Source organism: Cannabis sativa, chromosome 1 (assembly GCF_029168945.1).
Source record: "Cannabis sativa cultivar Pink pepper isolate KNU-18-1 chromosome 1, ASM2916894v1, whole genome shotgun sequence".
Lineage (NCBI taxonomy): Eukaryota > Viridiplantae > Streptophyta > Magnoliopsida > Rosales > Cannabaceae > Cannabis > Cannabis sativa.
Genome location: NC_083601.1, coordinates 72,836,955 through 72,856,639, shown reverse-complemented (window position 1 = coordinate 72,856,639; position 19,685 = coordinate 72,836,955). Strand labels below are relative to the sequence as shown.

The following is a 19,685-nucleotide window of genomic DNA, read 5'->3' as shown; positions in this document are numbered from 1 at the left end:
CATTCCAGTACTTAATATTTTACAAAGGGTCGCAACTGTAACAAAACGATTTTGAAACTATTAAAAAACTGTTTCAAATTTCATAAAAATGAAATCCCATGTATTTAGAGCATCACAGATCAACCTGTTTGAATTTGCACACAAAATTAAACAATTCAAATATTTCATATGTATCTATTTTATTGCTTGATTGTTGCATGTCTTTCGATTGTGTCCGTGTTGTCCACATTTGCCGCACCTGTTATGTTTTTTTGTATCCCATTCAGATAAAAACCTTCGTTTCCTTGGTCTTCCAGATCTTATTTTTTGGTTTGGTGGCAGAACAATGATATCTTTTATGTTTTGTGGCACATCCCAAGTTGTGTGATTGTGTACCGGATATGTTGAGCCGCTGTATGTTTCAAGCCATGTTCGCGTGGTGTAATAACCCGAACAGTAGTTGTAAACATTCAAGTTCATCTCTTTTATAACAGCAAGCGCATGAGCACACGGTAACTCATCAAGTTGGAATCTGTTGCAACTGCATGTTTTCTCCTTGAGGTTGATGACCCATGATCTGGTTAGTTCAATGACTTCGAACATGGTCTCGTTTATTGGTTTTACCTGCGGATTAAGTGTAAAACTGTTAATATGTATAACAACGAAAAACAAACTATAAAGAAACTAAAATGCAACTAAAATATTTAACATGTCATTACATTTTCTGTCAATGATTCCACAAAGTTGTCGACTAATTTCTTTTCTGCTGTAGGTGTTAAAAATGTTGTTGTTTTCTGTGCTTTTTTCCTGTTTGTGTATGTCCATTGTTGAATCAATGCTCTCAATGACTCCATCAGTGTTGTGATTGGTAGCTCTCTGCACACTTAAGTTTGCTGCATTTAGAGATTCAGCAATGTTTGAAGTCATAGTTGAATACCTGTTGTTTTTGCAGTGGTATCTTGACCATTTGTGGTATCCAACTTGTTGTAAATACACGGATGTCCAAGCTGTCCAACTCGCTCATATGGTATTCAAATTTCCTCTCTGTGTATGCTCTGGCTGCAGCGAAGAATGGTTTATCCAGCTTGCTTGCATTCTTCTTGAAGGTTGCTTTTAGGTTGCTTAACGAATTGGTATACACAATAGCAATGTGTGATTTCGGAAATACTTGACAAGTCCGCCTTACTTATGCTCTCATGTCTATCTGAGATCAAGCACTGTTCCTCTCTAATCCCATATGTTTCTCTCACTTTTGTGAAAAACCATTGCCATGAGTTGTTGTTTTCTGAATCCACAACAGAAAAAGCTAGTGGAAAAATGTGCCCATTTGCATCCTGTGTACAAGCAGAGAGCAGTGTACCTCCATATGTTGATTTAAGGAAAGTTCCGTCAACAACTATTATAGGTTTGCATTTCTTCCATCCTTTTATTGATGCATCCAGTGCGACAAACAAGTACTTGAAGCTGTTGTCATCCTCTGTTTCCATGTGCACTATTGTTCCGGGATTAGTTTTTTGCAACATGTGCAAAAAACCGGGCAGCAACCTGTATGATTCGTTGGCTTTTCCTCGTAATTCTTCTTGCGCGTGCTCTTTGCTTCTCCATGCTTTCATGTAGTTCATTCGACCCCATACTTGTGTTTCATTTCTCCTCCGATGTCTTGTGGCGTTTCGAGTTGTTTTTATGTTGGTGAACCGTGGCTTGATGTAGTTTCCAATCAATTTCGTTGTAGCTTGTCTCTTGTCGGCAAATCTGATGTTTAGATCACAAGTGTGTATCACCTTTCTGTCGTACTTTCGAATGATGAATGACTTTGTTGGCCCGTTTCTGGATGCTGTTAGTGCCCACTTGCATTTTGGATCCAAACAACAAATCTTGTATGTTCTTGCACATGATTTTTTAACTCTGAATTGGAAGTTGTTCCTAATTGCATAGAAACCAAGCACACTCTGCAGTTGTTTCTTTGTCTTTGTATATTTGTGCTTCTTCTATTTCTGGATGATGCGGATCCGTGATTAGTAGTTCGTCATAATCTGTGATTTCTGGTTCCTTTTTTCTGTTGTTTTCCAGTTGCTCAACCATTTCCTCTGCCACAAGTTTTGCATAGTCCATGAAGTCAAAACTTTCTTCCCCAAATTCCAGTACTCTTGCTTCAATTATATGTTGTTGATTTGTTGAGTCTTCTGTTGTTGCTGCATTGTATTCGATTGGTTGGAAGGCGCTTCTATGTGTAATTAATGAATTGTCATTTCCAAAGAATGTTGCATCGATGGTTGTTGTTGGGTTGTTGATGACATTCACACACATTGGGTATGTTGTGAAGTCGGGGTCTTTCAGTTTGAGTTGTATGTAGAAATGCAGGCTTTGATCATCCTTTATCCTCAATGGTTGGTATCCTTCCTTCACTTGATATTTCAGTTGCAAAACAGTGTTTTCTTGGTTGCATTCCAGGGCATCTTTGAGTTTCTGTTGCAAATCTTCATAGTTACAATTGGCAGAAATGTAGTGTCCACTGGCTTCATAATTTTCATAATTCATTCGATCATCGAATTTTCCATTGTAGAAGACTAGGAATGGAATGTCTTTCCTTTCCTGTGTTTTTGCAATGGTTATTAGTCCGAGGCAACGAATTTTAAAACTGGTTTTATTATGTTATGAAATAGAGTACAAACTTACTTCTATCTCTGTTCCTTTGTTCAAGCATTGTATTTCCTGTCCTGATTCCTGATTTTGCCATTTTTTGGTTGTTAATAAACTACAAAGAAACGAGAATAAAACTATTAAGAAACTTCATTTAAATTTTGGGAAGCTAACCATTTCTCAAACTGTTCTGTCCTCTATCTTTTCCACAATAAATTCCTGCAAAAAACGTAATGAAACTATTATTAAATGATTATGCAACTGTAAACCAACTGAAAAACCACAATTATATCCCCAAAATTACATAGTTCTTACGCATTGTCATTTTTCATCATGTTTATTCGAATCAGATCGATTTACAACTATTATAAAACTAATTTGCTACCATTAACATACATCTTACCTTGTATATATGCTAGCTCTTGGTACTTGTCATATAACACTTCTTCATGATTTCTAAACCATTTTCAAACGATAATGCAACTGTAAGCCAACGCAAAAAAAAATAAAAAAAAGTTATTAGTATCCCTTGTTTCCTTAATCAGAATCAGTTCTTGTTTATTGGTTTTACCATATGAATTGCCTGTTGCACACCATTGAATCAACCAGAATGCAACTAAAAATGCTGTGTATCATTGTTGAAAAAAAAATTCAGTTCATACCTTTTTTTTGGATTTGAGGGGGAGCTCCAGATCTGTTCAATACAGATTTACATTGCTTCAATCTGAATTTTCGACGATCGTTTGAGTGATATTGCACTATAAAAACCGAAATCAAATGTTGAATTTCAGTTTCTCCACGGTTGTCCTGCTCTTTTTTTTAAAAAATTTATGTTTAGATCGTTGGATTTGATCGTTTCCTATTGAAATTCGACGGGATTTACAGCTGTTTTACGTTCGATCTGGTTTCATTATGGTTGCGTGGCCGACTGCATCGATGGAGCTTCATTCATCCTCTCCGTTTGTGACGTGCGGCTGAAGGTAAGGGCAAGTGGTATTTTTGTAATATTTTCCTTTTGGGCTGTACAAATGTTCATTGGGCCGGCCCACAGTATTGTTGTAATATTTTTCCCTTTTTAGAATATTCCTGTTTTTTTCCCTATAAAAAATTATAAACCGTGTTTAAGATTTTGTATAATAATAATTTTTTTTTTTTTTTTTTGTTGGGTAAATACCATTTGAAACCCTGTGTTTTGCAAAAATTATCAATTGGACCCTCAGTTTTGTTAAATGATAAAATGGACCTTGTATTTTCTAAAATGGTAAAAATAGGACACTGAACTGATTTTTTATCAAAATAAAACTTAATAATAATCCGATCTAAAGGTATTATGACAAAATTGTTTATATTTTCTGTATATGTTTGTGTTAGGAATTGTCTTCAAATTGGTTATATTAAAAAAAAATTGTCAAAAATTAAGCTCACGGTCCTATTTTTACCATTTTAAAAAATACAAAGTTCATTTTATCATTTAACAAAACAGAGGATCTAATGAATAACTTTTGCAAAACACATGGTCTAAAATATTATTTACCCTTTTTTTTTTGTTTTGATTAAATATGAAATAATCTCATTAAAAGGAAATTACAAACTATCAACCAAGAGACCCGTTAACACACGAGTAATTATACGACGTCGTATCATCTTATTCATAGCAACTCGATGTCGTATTATACATTATCGTAGATAGTAGTAGTATTGTACAAAATCTTCTTCCGTGAATTTCAAAGGAGCGCCAGATAAGGGCCACGTAACGTAAGTGGACAAATACCCCTGGCGCACGTTAGCGAGGATGAGGGGATGAACTAAAACGGAGAAACTGATGTGATGAGGGGGGCGGACATAACAAAGACAACGCTTAAGTTAAACCAACCTCATACCCATAATATTATTTACAATTACAACGCTATTCCATTTCCTTAATTATTTTCTCCATCTCCATTTTCTTCCCAAATCAATTTCTCTTCTTTCTCTACACTCTCCTTCCATGGAGTCTGCTGCTGTTCTCCGATCCTTCAATTGTAAGTACATCTCTCTTTTTCTCACTTAATGTAGATATGTATCTCTACAAATGTATTGGTGCTATAGCACTGAAAGTAAATTTTGGAGTGAGGTTCGCTGGAAATGGATATATTTGAGCTTTGGTCTTATTTCGAGGAATAAAGGATCATTAAAAATCTAAGTTCTTTGAAATGTTTGAATGTCGGCATTAAGACGGTAAGATCTAGTTATCTCGAGCTGGAAGATGGCAATCGCGAATGGTGTTTTCATGAGCTCAGTGGATTTAATTTGACATTTGTGCTTAATTTCTTTTTTCTGCAGTAGTGATGATGTTTCTGCCTACTCGATTGTTTCTACTCTTTAGATTAAGTTGTTTAATGGTATTGTTTTGTTTTTTCCGAGTTAAAAACTATTCCATTTATAGATTTTTTTTTAAATAACAGTACGGTACTTTTAGGCATTCATTGATGCAATGGATATAAAATTTAAAGTTTATTTTGCAAAGTTCGAACTGGTATGTAGCAAGCAACCAGTAAAAAGCTTGATTTTGATCGTGTTATATTATATTGTGGTCTGAAAAATTCAGGTTCAGTGGGCATTAATTCACATACAAGGTCTTTCATTGAGAAGCCTGGTATGCTTTCGGCGTATAATGGCAGCCAATTGACCCCAAATAGATCTTGCATCCATAATTTGACTATTGGTGGGAAGTTAATGTACTCTTCTAAAAAGCACAAGGGAATGCTAGTATCATGTGTAAAGACATCAGATGCTAAGGATACAGCTAAGTCCAATGGTGAGGGTTTATGTAATTTCTTCTTAATTATTTTATATACATGTAACTGGAAACTTAAAGGGCAGTATAAGATACATTTTTTGAGAAAGGGTGGGAGCTGGGGTTGATTAAGAACTTGCAGTCTGGTTTCAATTATTACGTAGATGTAAATTGCTCTAACACCAACCTTTGCCATGTCTTATGCACCATTATGAACACACTCATTGGTTAAAAGTTCTGCCAGATTTTGCTGGTTGAATATGGCTCTGCACTGAAGAAGCACTATGAACTAAAAATGTTTTAAAATGCTTCCACTGTAATCTTATGAACTAATATGGGCCAAGAATGAATTGTAATATCTTGTGTTTGTGTGAGCTAGTATGTTTTAAAATCAATACTCATTAAGCAGTTTCATCAGATTGCATTCCACAAGGTTCATTGGAGAAATCCCACCGAAGTCCAACTTTTCCTAATGGATTTGAGGTGAGCATATTTAAATGGTTGGCTAGCATTTTCTTTCATTTATGTAATTATTTTTCTTTGTTTGTCAGACAATTTAGTGGGTGCAAATTCTCCCAATTTATGGCCTACCATACGATGTTATATAAATGGGCGAATGTTGATTTGTCAAAAGTATTTTTCCTGACTAGTATGCATGTGTTACCTATGTATATCTGGTTCATTTACTCAATGCCTGGAATCTTTCATTTTAGGGATGATTGATTTCGGTTGTTATTGCATATGTTTTAATTAAAATAGTGTACATGTTTTCTGGAGCTTCAAATTTATGGTTTGATTTCCTGAAGTGAGCTCATTTAACACATCTTGTCATTCTCAACCCTTGTGTCTGTATAGCTCTAGAAATATGGTCGGCACACCATGTCATGTAATGATGTTAGTCATGAAATTTTGTTAATGGTTATGTTTTAACTATTTGCCTCGAATACCATTTAACGCACAAAGTTTGCTTAAACCGTTTTGTATTAACATAGTATTTTGAATTATTAGGCGTTGATGCTAGAGGTCTGTGATGAGACAGAGATTGCTGAGCTGAAACTAAAGGTGAACTTCAAGACCCTTAATCTGGTTTATTTCAAAGTGCTTCATTGTTGCTTAGTGCATATGGAAAACACTTGTGAATATACGTACGTACGACTGTTAGAATTAAAATGGTCACAATAACTTTATTGAGACCGCTCATAATGTACACAGAGATGGTACTAAGAAAACCTTTAGATTATCTATACCATTGATGAAATTTTAACTGATCATTTGGAGAATTTTGAAATATAGAACAGCCTCTCCTTGAATGATTGAAAATTGAAAATTGAAAATTATTGGTTTGAGCATTCTTTTATTTGACTAGCAGTTCTCTTCTGTGATAGGTTGGAGACTTTGAGATGCATTTGAAGCGAAACATTGGAGTCACCAAAGCTCCATTGTCCAACATCTCGCCAACATCAGCACCTCCTATTCCAACTAAACCAATGGTTGAATCTGAACCTGCTGCACCACCACCATCACCACCCAAAACCGCTCCTAAAAGTACCAGTCCATTTGCAAATGTCTCTTTGGTGAAATCACCGAAATTAGCAGCCTTGGAGGCCTCTGGATCTAATGCATATGTTCTTGTGTCTTCTCCCACGGTTTGTATTCTGCCTATGATGTTTATTCTGTTTCTTGTTCAAGAGAAGGGTCAATGTAAAATCTTCAATTATCTATTTTCCAGGTTGGTTCATTCCGAAAGGGAAGAACAGTTAAAGGAAAGAAGCAACCACCCATCTGTAAAGAGGTATCGTTTTCCGTCTAATTTATACACCAGTTATATGTGTAATTGACAACATAAAATAAATATATATATAATACTTTGAATCTGTTTCTGTTGGTCTTTGTTTTTGCTTTTAAGTATCTCTATATTGAAGTGCTTGAAATCAGTCAATTGTTGTATTTTCTTACTTTGTTTATTGTCAAAAATACAGGGTGAGCTAATTAAAGAGGGACAAGTAATTGGATATGTGGATCAGTTTGGCACAGAGCTTCCAGTGAAGGTAAGATTCCTTTTTGAGATCATTCTTGGTAATCATACTTTCCCATGATGGACATATGTCGTAATGGTTTTGGCCTTTTGTTATGTTGAGCAGACAGACGTTGGTGGAGAAGTTTTGAAGGTCCTCTTCAATGAAGGAGGTAAAATTTAAATGCTTATGGTTGTATACGCTAATGGTTTTGGTTCATTAGAGTAACTTTATTACTTTGCCCAAAAAAAAAAGTTGATATTTTTATATTAAAAAAAAAGCATTTTAGTTCATTAGATCTTTTATAACTAAAAAAGATTACAGGCTTATATCTCTCGGCGATAATGTCTGTTACCTAGAGTTTTAGTGAAGTGTTATCTATCACTGAAGCAATAGTATGGATTTTGATCTGGTTTTCATTCTAATATTTTATTCCAATGGTTTTGGTTTACAGAAGCAGTTGGTTACGGAGACCCACTTATTGCTGTCTTACCATCATTTCATGGTATCAGGTGAAGAGCCTCGCCTCTTTGCAAAGCAAATTCGGGTAATTGCTTATAGTTGGGGATCTTTGAGGCTCTTGCAAAACTTGAGTTTTTTTTTATTCTTGTTTTTTTAGCTATGGCGTTACTAGATTCAATATCAAGTTGGTGACTTTTGTAATTGTAGTCGGTTAAAAATTTAAATGACTGAATAATGTCAAGGAATAATTAATCAAGTCGTGTACTGTTGAAAATAGATTTGAGTTAGATATAACCATTTTCGTTGTTGCTTAATATGGATGATTGATGTGTAAGTGTATTTCTTCTGGACGATACCTACCTCTCAAAAGGCACAATAGGGCACAAATATTCATATTCATTGCATGTTGAAAGATAAATGTTATGCTACGAGTTCTTTTTTTTTTTTTTTTTCTTTTTCTATATTCATAATCTGTTGCACATGAGTTTTTTTTTTTTTTTTTTTTTTTTTTTATACACATAAAATAAATTATTTTGTAAATTAATAAAATAACCACAATTAAAAAAACACGATGAGGACTTTTAGGGGTGCACCATAAAAAACACTCGTTATCTTTTACTGTGTAGAAATATATGTTAGCATCTGCAACACCAAATTAAAAAGAGAAGGTAAAACACCATTTGCCAAAATGGCTGGCTCTCCTTATGTCAACGCTGATTTCCCCTCCATATTAAAATGAATTAACAGTAAGCGATTTGCTTGTAATGATAATGAATAATGATAACATACGGAAGCCCGTTGAGAATTCCAAATTTCCCTTTTCTTTTTTGCAAAGTAACTCATGTTTGGACATAGCTATTTTTAAGTAATATTTATATAAACACCATATTTTTTAAAGTGTGGAAGTACGAGTGGATAGTATTTGTTTTCAGCTTTAGTATTTGTACTTGTTATAATACTATTTAAGATTATAATCAGCTGCAACCGGACGTGTTAGTTTGTTAGACAACACCAGCTTTCAGTCTCCAACCTTACAAAACAATGGCAGAGAAGAAGCACCTTTTCCCAATGGCTTTGAGATTAGTCTTTTGCCATCCATGACCTTCTTTGTAGCATTCCACCTGTACATTCAAGCTTTTCTGTATCAAAACCTTGCTAAGACGAAAGGTGTCACTTATTTTCTGTAGAAATGAAAATATCAAACTTACGGTCTCTAAAATCTCATTGTCACCCTTTATGCCGCCAATGGCATAAATTGTATTTTCAATCACAGCAGCTGCAGAATAGCCCCGAGAGTCATTCATGGAGTCCCCCATCATCCAAGAGCCACGACGAGGGTCAAAAATCTCAACAGAAGACATTACGTTCTGACCATTGTAACCGCCCAAAACAAATCTGTTAATGGATCATCTTATTAGTTGTTAACGCAGTTCTGAACGTAAAACTACATATGTTTGTGTTATATTGTCTTAAGGAATCAAAATGAATTAGCAAGAAGCTTATCTTAAATCTTAACATGCAGATGAGACCATCAACTCACAGTTTTTCATTAAGAACTGCAACTGTATGACCACCTCTCTTCGTTGACATGCTCTCAAGTCTTCTCCATGAACGTTCACGAGGATCAAATCTTTCTACTGATCTGAGAGGTTAGGGAAGAGATGTGTCAGATAATAAGGATCAAAATACCAATTTTTTTTTTTACTATGCTCGTTCGTAGTACATGCTAGCTAATACCATAAATTTATATAGAAAATCAATACCAGTCACAGATATAATAAATTGGCATCATACTTTAAATAGTTCTTTCCATCATATCCTCCCACGGCATAGATTGCACCATTGATTTCGGCAGCAGCTGAGGAAAGTCTCTGAACAAAGAAGGAAAAACCAGATATGATTATTAACTGAATTTGTAGTTGCCCTTTGGGTTTAATTTCATGTTTGTATTATAAATGGAAAACAGCATACACGTCACTGGTTGAACAGAGTGAAGTGAGAAATTTTCACAAGAGTTGCCTATGTATTGCCAAAATTTACTTTCCTAGTAGTAGTATCTACATTTGAAGGTGCAAAAATATGGAGCCAGATACTGGAAATCTATTTGTAGAAAAACAAACATTTGGTTGTGGACTAGCAATTCTCACTTCTCAGTAAGAATTAACCAATTTGCCAATAGTTGCGTCATTCATTATGCCATTTAATAGATGAAGCCGACAACTAGATGCATTAAGCAAGTGTGTGCCAAAGAAAATTTACCTTATGTAGCATGGGTTGAGCTGGGATCCACTTTCCATTGTTCACATCAAATATTTCCACCGTTGAGAAATATTCATTGCCGTTTCCACCACCAATTGCATAGATTTTATCATCAAAAGAAACTCCCGCAAAGTTTCCATTCTTTTGATTCAATGAAGGACATCTAGTCCACTGATTCGACACCGGGTTGTATGATTCGACTTCGTGAAAAAGAATTGGTGTTAATGCATTTTGATTGAATATCTACGTAGCTGCAGAAAATTTAATTCAAGAAAAAAAGTAAAACTAGTACCTTCATCATACCACACATTGTTGCATACACCGCCCAAAATATAGATTTCTCCATTTAGATTTGCAGCACAGGCATATGAACGTGCAAAACGCATGGAGCTACGGTGTTCCATATGATCTAAAGAAGGATGATAAAAATCTAAAGCTGGTAACCATGAAGAACCATCAAATCCTCCCACTAAAAGTACTAACTCATCAAGGTTTGGATGAAGATCATTGATGGACTCGGACTCCTCTTGTTCATCATTCCCACTTTGTTTAAATAGCTGATTTTCCAATGCAATGCATCTATCTTTTAAGAGTTGAATTACTAATCTTGATTTAACCTGTGAAAACTCAAATTATTCAGTTATAATGGAGAAAATTCAAAGAGCAAAACAGAGTGCCAAGCTGCCAATACCCTATTGATGACTATCATAATTAAACAAAAAATAGAGATTTTCTTATTATGTATGGGTTTAAGTCTTGAGTGAGTTCACTAAAGGACTGAATCAGATATTTTGTCCAAGAAATAAGTAAGTCAAATGGTGCAAGTTTTTCCTTTCCTTTTATTTGAATAGTCAAATGATGCAGGTTGGTTGGTATAGAATAATAAAGCAAATACCTGTTAACTTCGCTGAGAAACATGACAAATAAAATAAAGTGCAAAAATAATGAAATTTAGTAACAACCATACCATATCATGCTCCAAAAGATTGATTTTGCGATCTTCTTCTCCAAGAGATGATTTCAGCTCTTTGATTTCACGTAGTAACTATTACAACATTTCACAGGTACAATACAGAGTTATAAAAAGTAACTAATTATTGTAAATTCAAAGCTTCAATATGATCGGCAGATTTAATTACCATCGGAAAAATAGAGTTGAAATCAGAAGCATTCATTTCCATGATGTCCATTGTTTCTGGAGAGTAAACATAATTTAATAACTCATGGGATGAATTGGTTGGGAAAATCAAATAAAGCTCAAGTGAAACCATGGTTAAACAAGGGAAACCCCCAAAAGAGAGCAAAAACTCTCTTTCTATTTAAGATACTCACGTCTATCCCACTGTTCCAACATACAATGATCCATCACTCTTAAGATCATATCCAAAACGATAACAAAAGGCATTAAACAAATAGCAGCAAACATCAAAATCAAAGCCAAAGCCAAAGTGACAAACAAAAATAAAAAGGTAAATAAATATAATTAAAGACTAATGCAATAAGATAAAATCCCACACCAAAGACATTCCTGTGACACTTGTCTTCCCAACTATTATTGTTTCCTAAACTTATTTACTATCACTGCAGATACTGAGGTACATTCAGCATTTGATAGAAAGTCTACTTGTCTCACCAATCATTCTGTCTGTATCCTCACCTACAGCAGCTTTCAAAGGTTGCCTTCCAAATTCTAAATGAGGGGGAGGACCTGAAATTTTTAACAATGTTTTAAACTATTCAGATAAAAGGATTCAGCTGAAGCTACTGTTACCTTTATTTGTTGTTAGAGAAGTTGGTATAGTGTCCTTTTGAGTGCAACTTGTAAAATAAGTATATCCTTCTTTCTTGACAGGGGAATTCAATAGTTCATTAATTAGTCCCAGGTTCATGTATTCCTCGTAGTTTTCTGAATCATCAACAACAACTTCTAAACATTTTCCCTTTTCATCCAAACTAGAATCATCAGATATAGAAAGGTTTGTTGAGCCTGAAGATGGTAACTTAATGTCTTGACTTTCCTCTCCAGCATCCTCAGCATTTGAACCTTTGAACAATTCGCTCCAAAATTTTCGTGGATGGGAAGTTCCCATGGTTTGTACAGCAGAAGAGTAAGAATAATCACAACTTTTTGTTTGGTTTATAACACCAGTTTTTAACGTTTGAGCTGATTTTTTATGATCTATAGCTTCCAAACATCGTTCTTCATCATCTAAGCCTCCATGAACCCAATTTCCATTTTCACGGTTAGAATTACCTAACTTGGGTGAACTCCATGTATTACGGTTTTCTCCATCTGTGTTAGTCTGATCAGGGTTAGCAACATTTAGGGACTTCACTATTTCTTCTCGCCTTCTATTAGGCACAGGGAATGCTGCATTGTAAACAGAGTTTGAAGTCTCAGTATTCGCTGAGATAGCAGCACGCACAGTTGTCAGAAATGATGAAAACAAAGAAATTAGTTTTTCTGTTTGATCCCGGTCAAGTTCAAACCAAAACAGTTTAGGCTCATAGTAGTTATCAGTAATTATTGGTCCAAACTGATCTTCAACCAAGGGCTGGCACTCCATCCGAACTCGAATCTTCACCTGCAAAAAAGAAAAAAAAAACATATATACAATACTTTTCAGTGAAATTGACAAAAAGGAAACCAAAAAAAGAAAAAAGAAAACCAGAACCAAACTACATGACAAAGACTTTAAGATGATGTTATACTTGTGCAGGATAAAGGGTATAATCAGATTCATCTGCAGTCCAACCATGTGGATTTATATTCATTTGTCCAGCACTTGCAGCCTCAAAAATTCCATGAAGTTTCCTATCGCTATAGTTGAATAAGAACAGGGGCAAACCAGGCTTTATGTTCTGCACATACGAGAAATGTGGAGCTGGTAATCCTGTTCAAAATATTTAATTGGTATTTCAGAACATTAGATTCAATTATTATGAAAAACTTTTACAAATATGTGTGTGTAGTACATAAACAGGAGGAACACAATATCTCACCAAACAACTGTTTCAAAATGCATTCTTTGAAAGTGCTATGCTTGCAACCAAATATGACTCCCCCAAGATCATTTTTTCTCAAATTTCTAGCAGTTGAGCTGAAGTTCGATGGCCACTGAGCCTGAGGTACAGATTTTTCTTTCAACCAATAAGTCTCAGTCTTCCTCCCTGCACCCATTCTGTGTTTTAAATAAATAAATCAGTGTCATAAAAAGGCAGCAATTTGAACCATATGAGAATAAGAGTACCATGCCAAGGAAAAACAAAATAGATATATTTCTTTCTTACTTAAATGCAATGTAAAGGGATACAGTGGTTACACTTGGGAAAAGAATAAAAAAGGAAAAGCCTCTGTGGATTACAAAAATAAAGCACTAAATGCCATATGAAGCAGTACTGAAATATATAGAACAAAAGGTTTGTTTCTTTTACTTTCTTTCTAGCTTAATCAAGGTCAGTTGACTCAGTTCCCATGATTAACAGAAGTTTGGCGTTTCTCTTTTTGCTCAAAAGAAAGAAAATAATAAGAATAAAAAGAAAATTTGTTTATTTAATGATGCATAGATAATAACACCTTTTCCAAACAAAAACAATAGTAGCAATAATAGAATTACAAATAAACCAGAGTCCAAAGAACAATGCAACATTTTTATATATGAGAAAATGATCCATAGAAAGATTCCATTTCAAGAGAGATGTAAATACTCTCAGTGTCCGCTACTTCCGAAGGAGAAAAAATGATCGCCCGAGTTCTGCATAAAGAGAAGAAAACACACGCATATAATAAATAATAATAAAAAAAAAAGCTTGAATCAATGAAACTTTGAAAGATAAAATTAAAATGAAAGGAATTGTAAGAACAAACCTTATACAAGAAGGAGAGGGGCTTCAAAAATCTTGAAATACGTTAGATGAACACAGAAGGACACTAATACTAACTACAGGAGGTCCGTACTTAAGCAATGAGGTTAGTTTCTCGAGAAAGTGAAGGAAAAGTTTGATATAGAAATGATTGTGGTGTGTTGGTGGGTATTTATAGTCATAATGGAGAAGAGACTGATTCGGCTAAAAATGCAGTGGCGAAGGCTATATGAAACGAAAGCTCATTCGGGAAAAAAAAAGTTTTAATCGCGCGCCACGAACGAACCGAAGCGTTCACTACGTTTATTTTACTCACACGCTCCTGCCTCGCCATTGTTGTACACGGTTCGTTGATGTTTTCTCACGTTTACATCAGTGGTTCATAGCGCGAGTTTATGAATTTCGCCAAAAATTTACTACCAGTAACCTTTCTTTTTCTTTTTCTTTTTCTTTTTTCTTTTTTATTTTTTTATCTAAAAATCTAAAATATTTTAGATCATGATAAAAGTTAGGAGGATTTCTTATATACTGTTTTTTATTTTATTTTTTTTTTAAATTTACGGTTTGAGGTTTCTAAAGTGGTTGCAGTGCTAGTTGCAATAGTACATTTTTTTGTTGTAATTTAGGTTGCAGCTCTAGTTGCAATAAGAGTTTCTATGTAAAATTCCGTAAAAATAAAAAAAAAAATTATTTTAAAGTATAAAAATAAAAAAGCTCCTAAAAGTTAATAGACATAGTACAAAAGTTATAGGAAAATTCTTCAATAGACACTCCTTTTATGGGCTCACCAGTGTGTCCAATATCACAAAATATAATTGGTGGCAGCTATTAAATGAAAGATTTTTGTGGTAAGGCTTGTTGTAGAGAATCAAACCTTAGTAAAATTGGGGTCTACCTATACAACCTTTAAATTATTATTTAATTGGTCATATAACTCTAATGCACAGTAAATAATATCCCTAAAAATAACAATCCATCTCTCTCTCTTCATCTTCTTCACTCTCTTCATCTTCTTCACTCCAAGTTGTCGCCGACGGTTCCTCCCTCCTCCCTCAGTTCCGGCACCCTCTCTCCTTCTCCCTCAGTTCCGGCACCACCGACGACTCCCTTTCCCTCAACCCCACAGTCCAACGGGAGATTCCCTCTCCAACCCTCAGTCCCTTAAATAAAAGTATACATTCAAAGATGAAAATTCAATCTTGAATCAAGATTTTAACAAAGAAAGACTACTGCTGCCATTGACTCTCTTTTTATTCTATGATATACTTATAATTAAAACTCTTTATTTAATAAATTATATAAGTTATGGTTGGTGGAAGAAACTATTAAAATATAAATATATATATATTTTTGCCGAATCGAATATATAAGTTCTTACCTTCTTTAATATTATTACTATTATTTTCTTTTTATGTCTTTTTATTTGTTTTCTTTTTCGGTATTATATATCCAATTGAATATCATGAAACATTTACATTGTCGAAAGAAAAAATAAAATAAAAAAGAAATACAGGAAACAATTCAGAAAATTATATGTCAAAAAATTAATAATTCAATTTTTTAATAAATATTCATATATATTTTGTAAATAAATAAACAAATAATTAAAAAAAAATAAATGAATAAATATTCTATGTTCGACAATCCACTAAAATAGTATGTGTCTCAATATTATAACTAACCACTATTCAAGATTTTAAGGGTGCATGGTTGTGACCAATATTAGGGTGTCCATTGTAGAACTACCCAAAGTTATATTATGATTTAATAAAAGGATAATTTTTTTAAAAAAAAAATTATAAAATTGCGATCCTTACGATTTTTTATATTTTATTTACAAAAAATTCAATTTTTTAGTATATTTTTATGTTATACTCATGTTATTTTGTTGTTGATTTTTTTTATTATCTGTATATTATTTTTTATGTTATTTTGATATTGTTTTGTTATTTTTTTGTTACTTAAACTTTCATGTGGTTTTTTTGTTATTTTCTTATATTTCTATAAAATACTGTAAAAATATTAATAAAATAATATAAAAAATTTACAAAAATTAATATTTTAGGTAATAAATAATATAGGAAAGGAGTGTTAAATGGCAATGTAAAAAATATGTATTAAAATTTAACAATATTTTTTCTTTCACACCAAATATATATTTATCTAATTATTAAAATACTATGGATTATAACTTGGTAACTAAAAATATAATAATTGTGTTCCAATATATTAAATGTAAAATTAATTTAAAAAATTAACAAAAAGCTTTAATTTTTTTTTTATTGAAATACATTAAAACTATATTACATATATCAAATAAGTAGTAGGAGCTTAAATAAAAAATATGATATTTATTATAATGTAAATTAAATCATATTATATTCTATATTAAATTTGGTACAATATTTAGTATGTGCCAAATTTGATTTACATCATACACTAGTATTAAATCTAATTTAAAAAGTAGACTAAAAAATATATATACATCATCTTTATATTGTTATTGGGTACCAGTAGTACTATATCTAATACATTTTATAAGTGGTACTTTATAATTGGTTAGTGATATTCTCTAAAATAATATACTTAAAAGTAAATTAAAATATATATATACATTATCTTTATATTGCTATTGGACACCAATGGTATCATACTCAACACCTTTTATAAGTGGCATCCTACAATTAGTTAGCGATATTTTTTAAAAGTTATTTATTTATGTTATATAGAATTCGTTACTTAATTACCCCAATAATAAAATCACGGCACTAATAATACATTTTAGCAATTCTTATAAATACTCTCCAAAAATTCACATCATGCTAAATAAATGTTATTAATATAATTTTTTTGAACAAATTAAAATATTGTTTTAAAATAACATAATTATAAATATAGGAGACTACACCCCATCAAAATGGGTGTACTGATGCAACTCCTAATTGTTTCAGTATTTATAAGAATTTTTTAGTCTAAATTTGTTCATAATCGTGTATATTGTAGTTATTTAAGACAACCTGCAAAATTTTAAAATATTTGGAAAATTTATAATATAGGAATTAATATTTAAATTGTCTATTTCACACACGTATAAAATAAAAAAGTCACGTGTGCAACAAACTCTTTGAGCACTGTTTTTGACGTGTTAAATTTTTCTGAATTTCTCAAAATTTTGTCAGATGTCTTAACTAACTATAATTTATACGACTATAAAAAAATTGGACTGTGTAGTTTTTTGGGTAAATACCATTTTAGATCTTGTGTTTTGCAAAAGTTACAGATTGGATCCTCTATTTTGTTAAATAACAAAATGAGCCATGTATTTTCTAAAATGGTACAAATAGGACCCTGAAATAATTTTTTGTGAAAATAAAATTTAATAATAATCTAACCTAGAGGTGTTATGACAAAACTGGTTAAATTTTCTATATCTGTTCGTGTTAGGAATTGTCTTCAAGATGGTTATATTTAAAAAAAAAAAAAGTTGTCAAAAATTGATCTTAGAGTCCTATTTGTACTATTTTAAAAAATATAAGGTCTATTCTGTCATTTAACAAAATAGAAGGTCTAATTTGTAACGTTTGTAAATACAGGGTCCAAAATAAAATTTAGCCTAATTTTTTAGATACTGAAATAGATATGAGTATATCAATACACTCATTTTTTTTTTTTTTGAGAGAGTTAATAAACTCATTTTAAATAGGTGTATTGTAGAATTTTCCTGCATCGAGTAATAATAATATTACGTTAAAATTAATAAAAAAAAATTATAAGAATCTTAGTTAGAAAGATATGAGAATATGGCAATAAAACAAAAAACTGTAAGGATTTAATTGTTACTGATTTAATTTTATCTCAGAATTAGATTATGAAAGAAGAAACTAGAAAGATAGTTATATTTGATTTTTTTTTTTCACGTTTCAATTTTTTTTTTTTTAAATTTTAATTCACAAGTACCAAACACAACCAAACGGTCCCATAGATTTTATTGGTTTATTGTTCTTCATGGTTAATTTAATGAAGTATAAAAATTCTTCTAATGATATTCATGTCATAAGTGCTTGTTGAAAACATTCAATTATCCTTTATCATGGAAATATTATTTTATCGTGTAATGCATAAATTTATTTATTATGTTTTTCACATCCATTTTGTATGACTACTAATGATAATTATGACATGCTCACACAATTTGCACAACATTTAAGAGACATCTATGTGGTAAATTATTTAACATACCCAACGGTAAATATTACATTTAGTGTTAAACTAACACAAAAAAAAAAAAAAAAATAATTAAAATTATATTTTAACACTTTTATATTTTAATTAAAGTACTAAAAATTATATTAATTTTTTTATTGTATTATAAATTGAATAAATAGGATTTGTCCAATCTAACTATAATCCTTATAAAATTTTACCCCTAAATTTTTCTATGTTACAAGAGTTCCTCTAAATTATAAAAATCATTTCAAATATCCTCCTTCAATACATTTTGCTCCTTCATTTAAGTAATTTATTAATGTAGCACTAATATAACGTTAATTTAACCCAATTCAAGAATTCAAACAAAAAATAAATATTTCAATAGCAATCTAATAATAAATTATAAAAATATGTATGTGCATTCTTAGAGCTAATTTTGTATGTTTAAATTTTATATACTAGATTTTGAGAAGTTTAAAGTTGTTAAATAGACCCTTGTACTGGAACTATACATATAATTCATTGTCACATAAGCAAATTATTTTATAAAATGAGTAGCAAGTAACTAAAATGAGATATTTGCAATGATTTGTATAGTTCTGGGAGAATTTTTGTAAAAAAAAAAAAGAAACATTTTTACACCTAATGTAAATATGTTATCCATTGTTAAAACTATTACCGTCATTCAACTCTTAATATATGATCTACAAATGAGTTAGGTCAAAATTATTGTTTTACCCCTTAGTGTATTTTATCCTTAAAATAATTAGCTCTTTGTAAATGATATTTCTGTAAACTTTAATTATAGAAATGAGTGTTCAATCATTTAACTCCATGAACCAAACTCTAAATAAATTATTGTTTCACTTCTTTATTAAAAGTTATAAATTTTTCTATCTATGATTAATACAACCACTCAATTATGCTACCAAGTCCCTAGTAGAAAGTATGAGCTAGACCGTAAGGAAAGCTATTAACGAACAAATTAAATGACTCAGATAACATAATCAGTTAGAGTACTAACCACTCATAATTGATATCGAATTAACCTATGGTCAACTATATGAGCGACTAGAGTAGATAATAATAGTACATTTACTCATTTATATCTAAAGTCAATACCGATTTAGTTCGATGTAATGAATATATTTGATCTTATCTACTTTGCCAATATCAAGAACATAACACTTGCCTAGTGTAAGCAGATTGTATCATAGATTAGCAATTCATCATAAACCTTGTGCACTACCACTTGCATATATGAACATACAATCATAATTATATTCTACAGTGATTGTGTCACTATAATTATGATTTTCTTCATATGTTCCAAATTTAATAAACGCATATATTAAAGTAAATCGTCATGGGAATAAACATGTAAAGAATGCATCAATTAAATAAATTAATTTCTATTTATCATATTGATAAATAATAGTCTATAAAAAACATGGTATAACACCCCTACTGTTACGATGTTT

The 19,685-nt window shown here is 31.8% G+C and overlaps 4 protein-coding genes across 7 annotated transcripts; 1 reads left to right on the top strand and 3 right to left on the bottom strand.

Annotated features, from left to right (window-relative positions):
* Nucleotides 1–36: 36 nt before the first annotated feature.
* LOC133029789 (uncharacterized) lies at nt 37–849 on the bottom strand. The gene is made up of 2 exons (XM_061101906.1): nt 699–849; nt 37–603 (listed from the first exon to the last, which is right to left on the bottom strand). The coding sequence occupies exons 1-2, from the start codon at nt 831–833 to the stop codon at nt 175–177; spliced, it is 564 nt and encodes a 187-aa protein (XP_060957889.1). The 5' UTR covers nt 834–849; the 3' UTR covers nt 37–174.
* LOC133035764 (uncharacterized) lies at nt 833–3,742 on the bottom strand. The gene is made up of 5 exons (XM_061111959.1): nt 3,282–3,742; nt 2,794–3,102; nt 2,656–2,703; nt 1,985–2,571; nt 833–872 (listed from the first exon to the last, which is right to left on the bottom strand). The coding sequence occupies exons 2-5, from the start codon at nt 2,794–2,796 to the stop codon at nt 833–835; spliced, it is 678 nt and encodes a 225-aa protein (XP_060967942.1). The 5' UTR covers nt 2,797–3,102; nt 3,282–3,742.
* A 601-nt stretch (nt 3,743–4,343) lies between these two features.
* On the top strand, nt 4,344–8,186 carry LOC133033707 (uncharacterized). Its single transcript, XM_061108755.1, has 9 exons — nt 4,344–4,640; nt 5,207–5,416; nt 5,814–5,878; nt 6,404–6,457; nt 6,781–7,041; nt 7,125–7,187; nt 7,375–7,443; nt 7,537–7,582; nt 7,865–8,186. Exons 1-9 carry the CDS (start codon nt 4,607–4,609, stop codon nt 7,924–7,926), a joined length of 864 nt encoding a protein of 287 aa, XP_060964738.1. The 5' UTR covers nt 4,344–4,606; the 3' UTR covers nt 7,927–8,186.
* LOC133029021 (uncharacterized) lies at nt 7,863–14,407 on the bottom strand. 4 transcript variants are annotated; one of them, XM_061108751.1, is made up of 14 exons: nt 14,000–14,407; nt 13,840–13,886; nt 13,135–13,313; nt 12,844–13,025; nt 11,903–12,716; nt 11,765–11,839; nt 11,271–11,326; nt 11,099–11,176; nt 10,424–10,748; nt 10,132–10,331; nt 9,667–9,743; nt 9,413–9,514; nt 9,081–9,267; nt 7,863–8,993 (listed from the first exon to the last, which is right to left on the bottom strand). In XM_061108751.1, the coding sequence occupies exons 3-14, from the start codon at nt 13,310–13,312 to the stop codon at nt 8,904–8,906; spliced, it is 2,364 nt and encodes a 787-aa protein (XP_060964734.1). In that variant the 5' UTR covers nt 13,313; nt 13,840–13,886; nt 14,000–14,407; the 3' UTR covers nt 7,863–8,903. The 4 variants fall into 4 exon arrangements, with proteins under 4 accessions (XP_060964734.1, XP_060964735.1, XP_060964736.1 ...); XM_061108752.1 differs by having other exon boundaries at nt 11,789–11,839; XM_061108753.1 differs by lacking the exon at nt 11,765–11,839 and having other exon boundaries at nt 14,000–14,291.
* Nucleotides 14,408–19,685: the final 5,278 nt, after the last annotated feature.

Excerpts from the sequence above, each read along its gene's own strand:
- LOC133029789 (XM_061101906.1), bottom strand. The coding sequence starts at position 833 with ATGGAGTCATTGAGAGCATTGATTCAACAATGGACATACACAAACAGG. Across the intron at positions 604-698 it reads TGGAATCATTGACAGAAAAT|GTAAAACCAATAAACGAGAC; the intron begins GTAATGACATGT and ends CTTAATCCGCAG.
- LOC133029021 (XM_061108751.1), bottom strand. The coding sequence starts at position 13,312 with ATGGGTGCAGGGAGGAAGACTGAGACTTATTGGTTGAAAGAAAAATCT. Across the intron at positions 13,026-13,134 it reads CATTTTGAAACAGTTGTTTG|GATTACCAGCTCCACATTTC; the intron begins GTGAGATATTGT and ends TATTTTGAACAG. Across the intron at positions 10,332-10,423 it reads CAATGTGTGGTATGATGAAG|TCGAATCATACAACCCGGTG; the intron begins GTACTAGTTTTA and ends TTTTTCACGAAG.
- LOC133035764 (XM_061111959.1), bottom strand. Across the intron at positions 2,572-2,655 it reads ACAAAGGAACAGAGATAGAA|GAAAGGAAAGACATTCCATT; the intron begins GTAAGTTTGTAC and ends GCAAAAACACAG. Across the intron at positions 873-1,984 it reads GAACTACTAATCACGGATCC|CAAACTTAAGTGTGCAGAGA; the intron begins GCATCATCCAGA and ends CTCTAAATGCAG.
- LOC133033707 (XM_061108755.1), top strand. The coding sequence starts at position 4,607 with ATGGAGTCTGCTGCTGTTCTCCGATCCTTCAATT. Across the intron at positions 4,641-5,206 it reads TGTTCTCCGATCCTTCAATT|GTTCAGTGGGCATTAATTCA; the intron begins GTAAGTACATCT and ends TGAAAAATTCAG. Across the intron at positions 7,188-7,374 it reads AACCACCCATCTGTAAAGAG|GGTGAGCTAATTAAAGAGGG; the intron begins GTATCGTTTTCC and ends TCAAAAATACAG.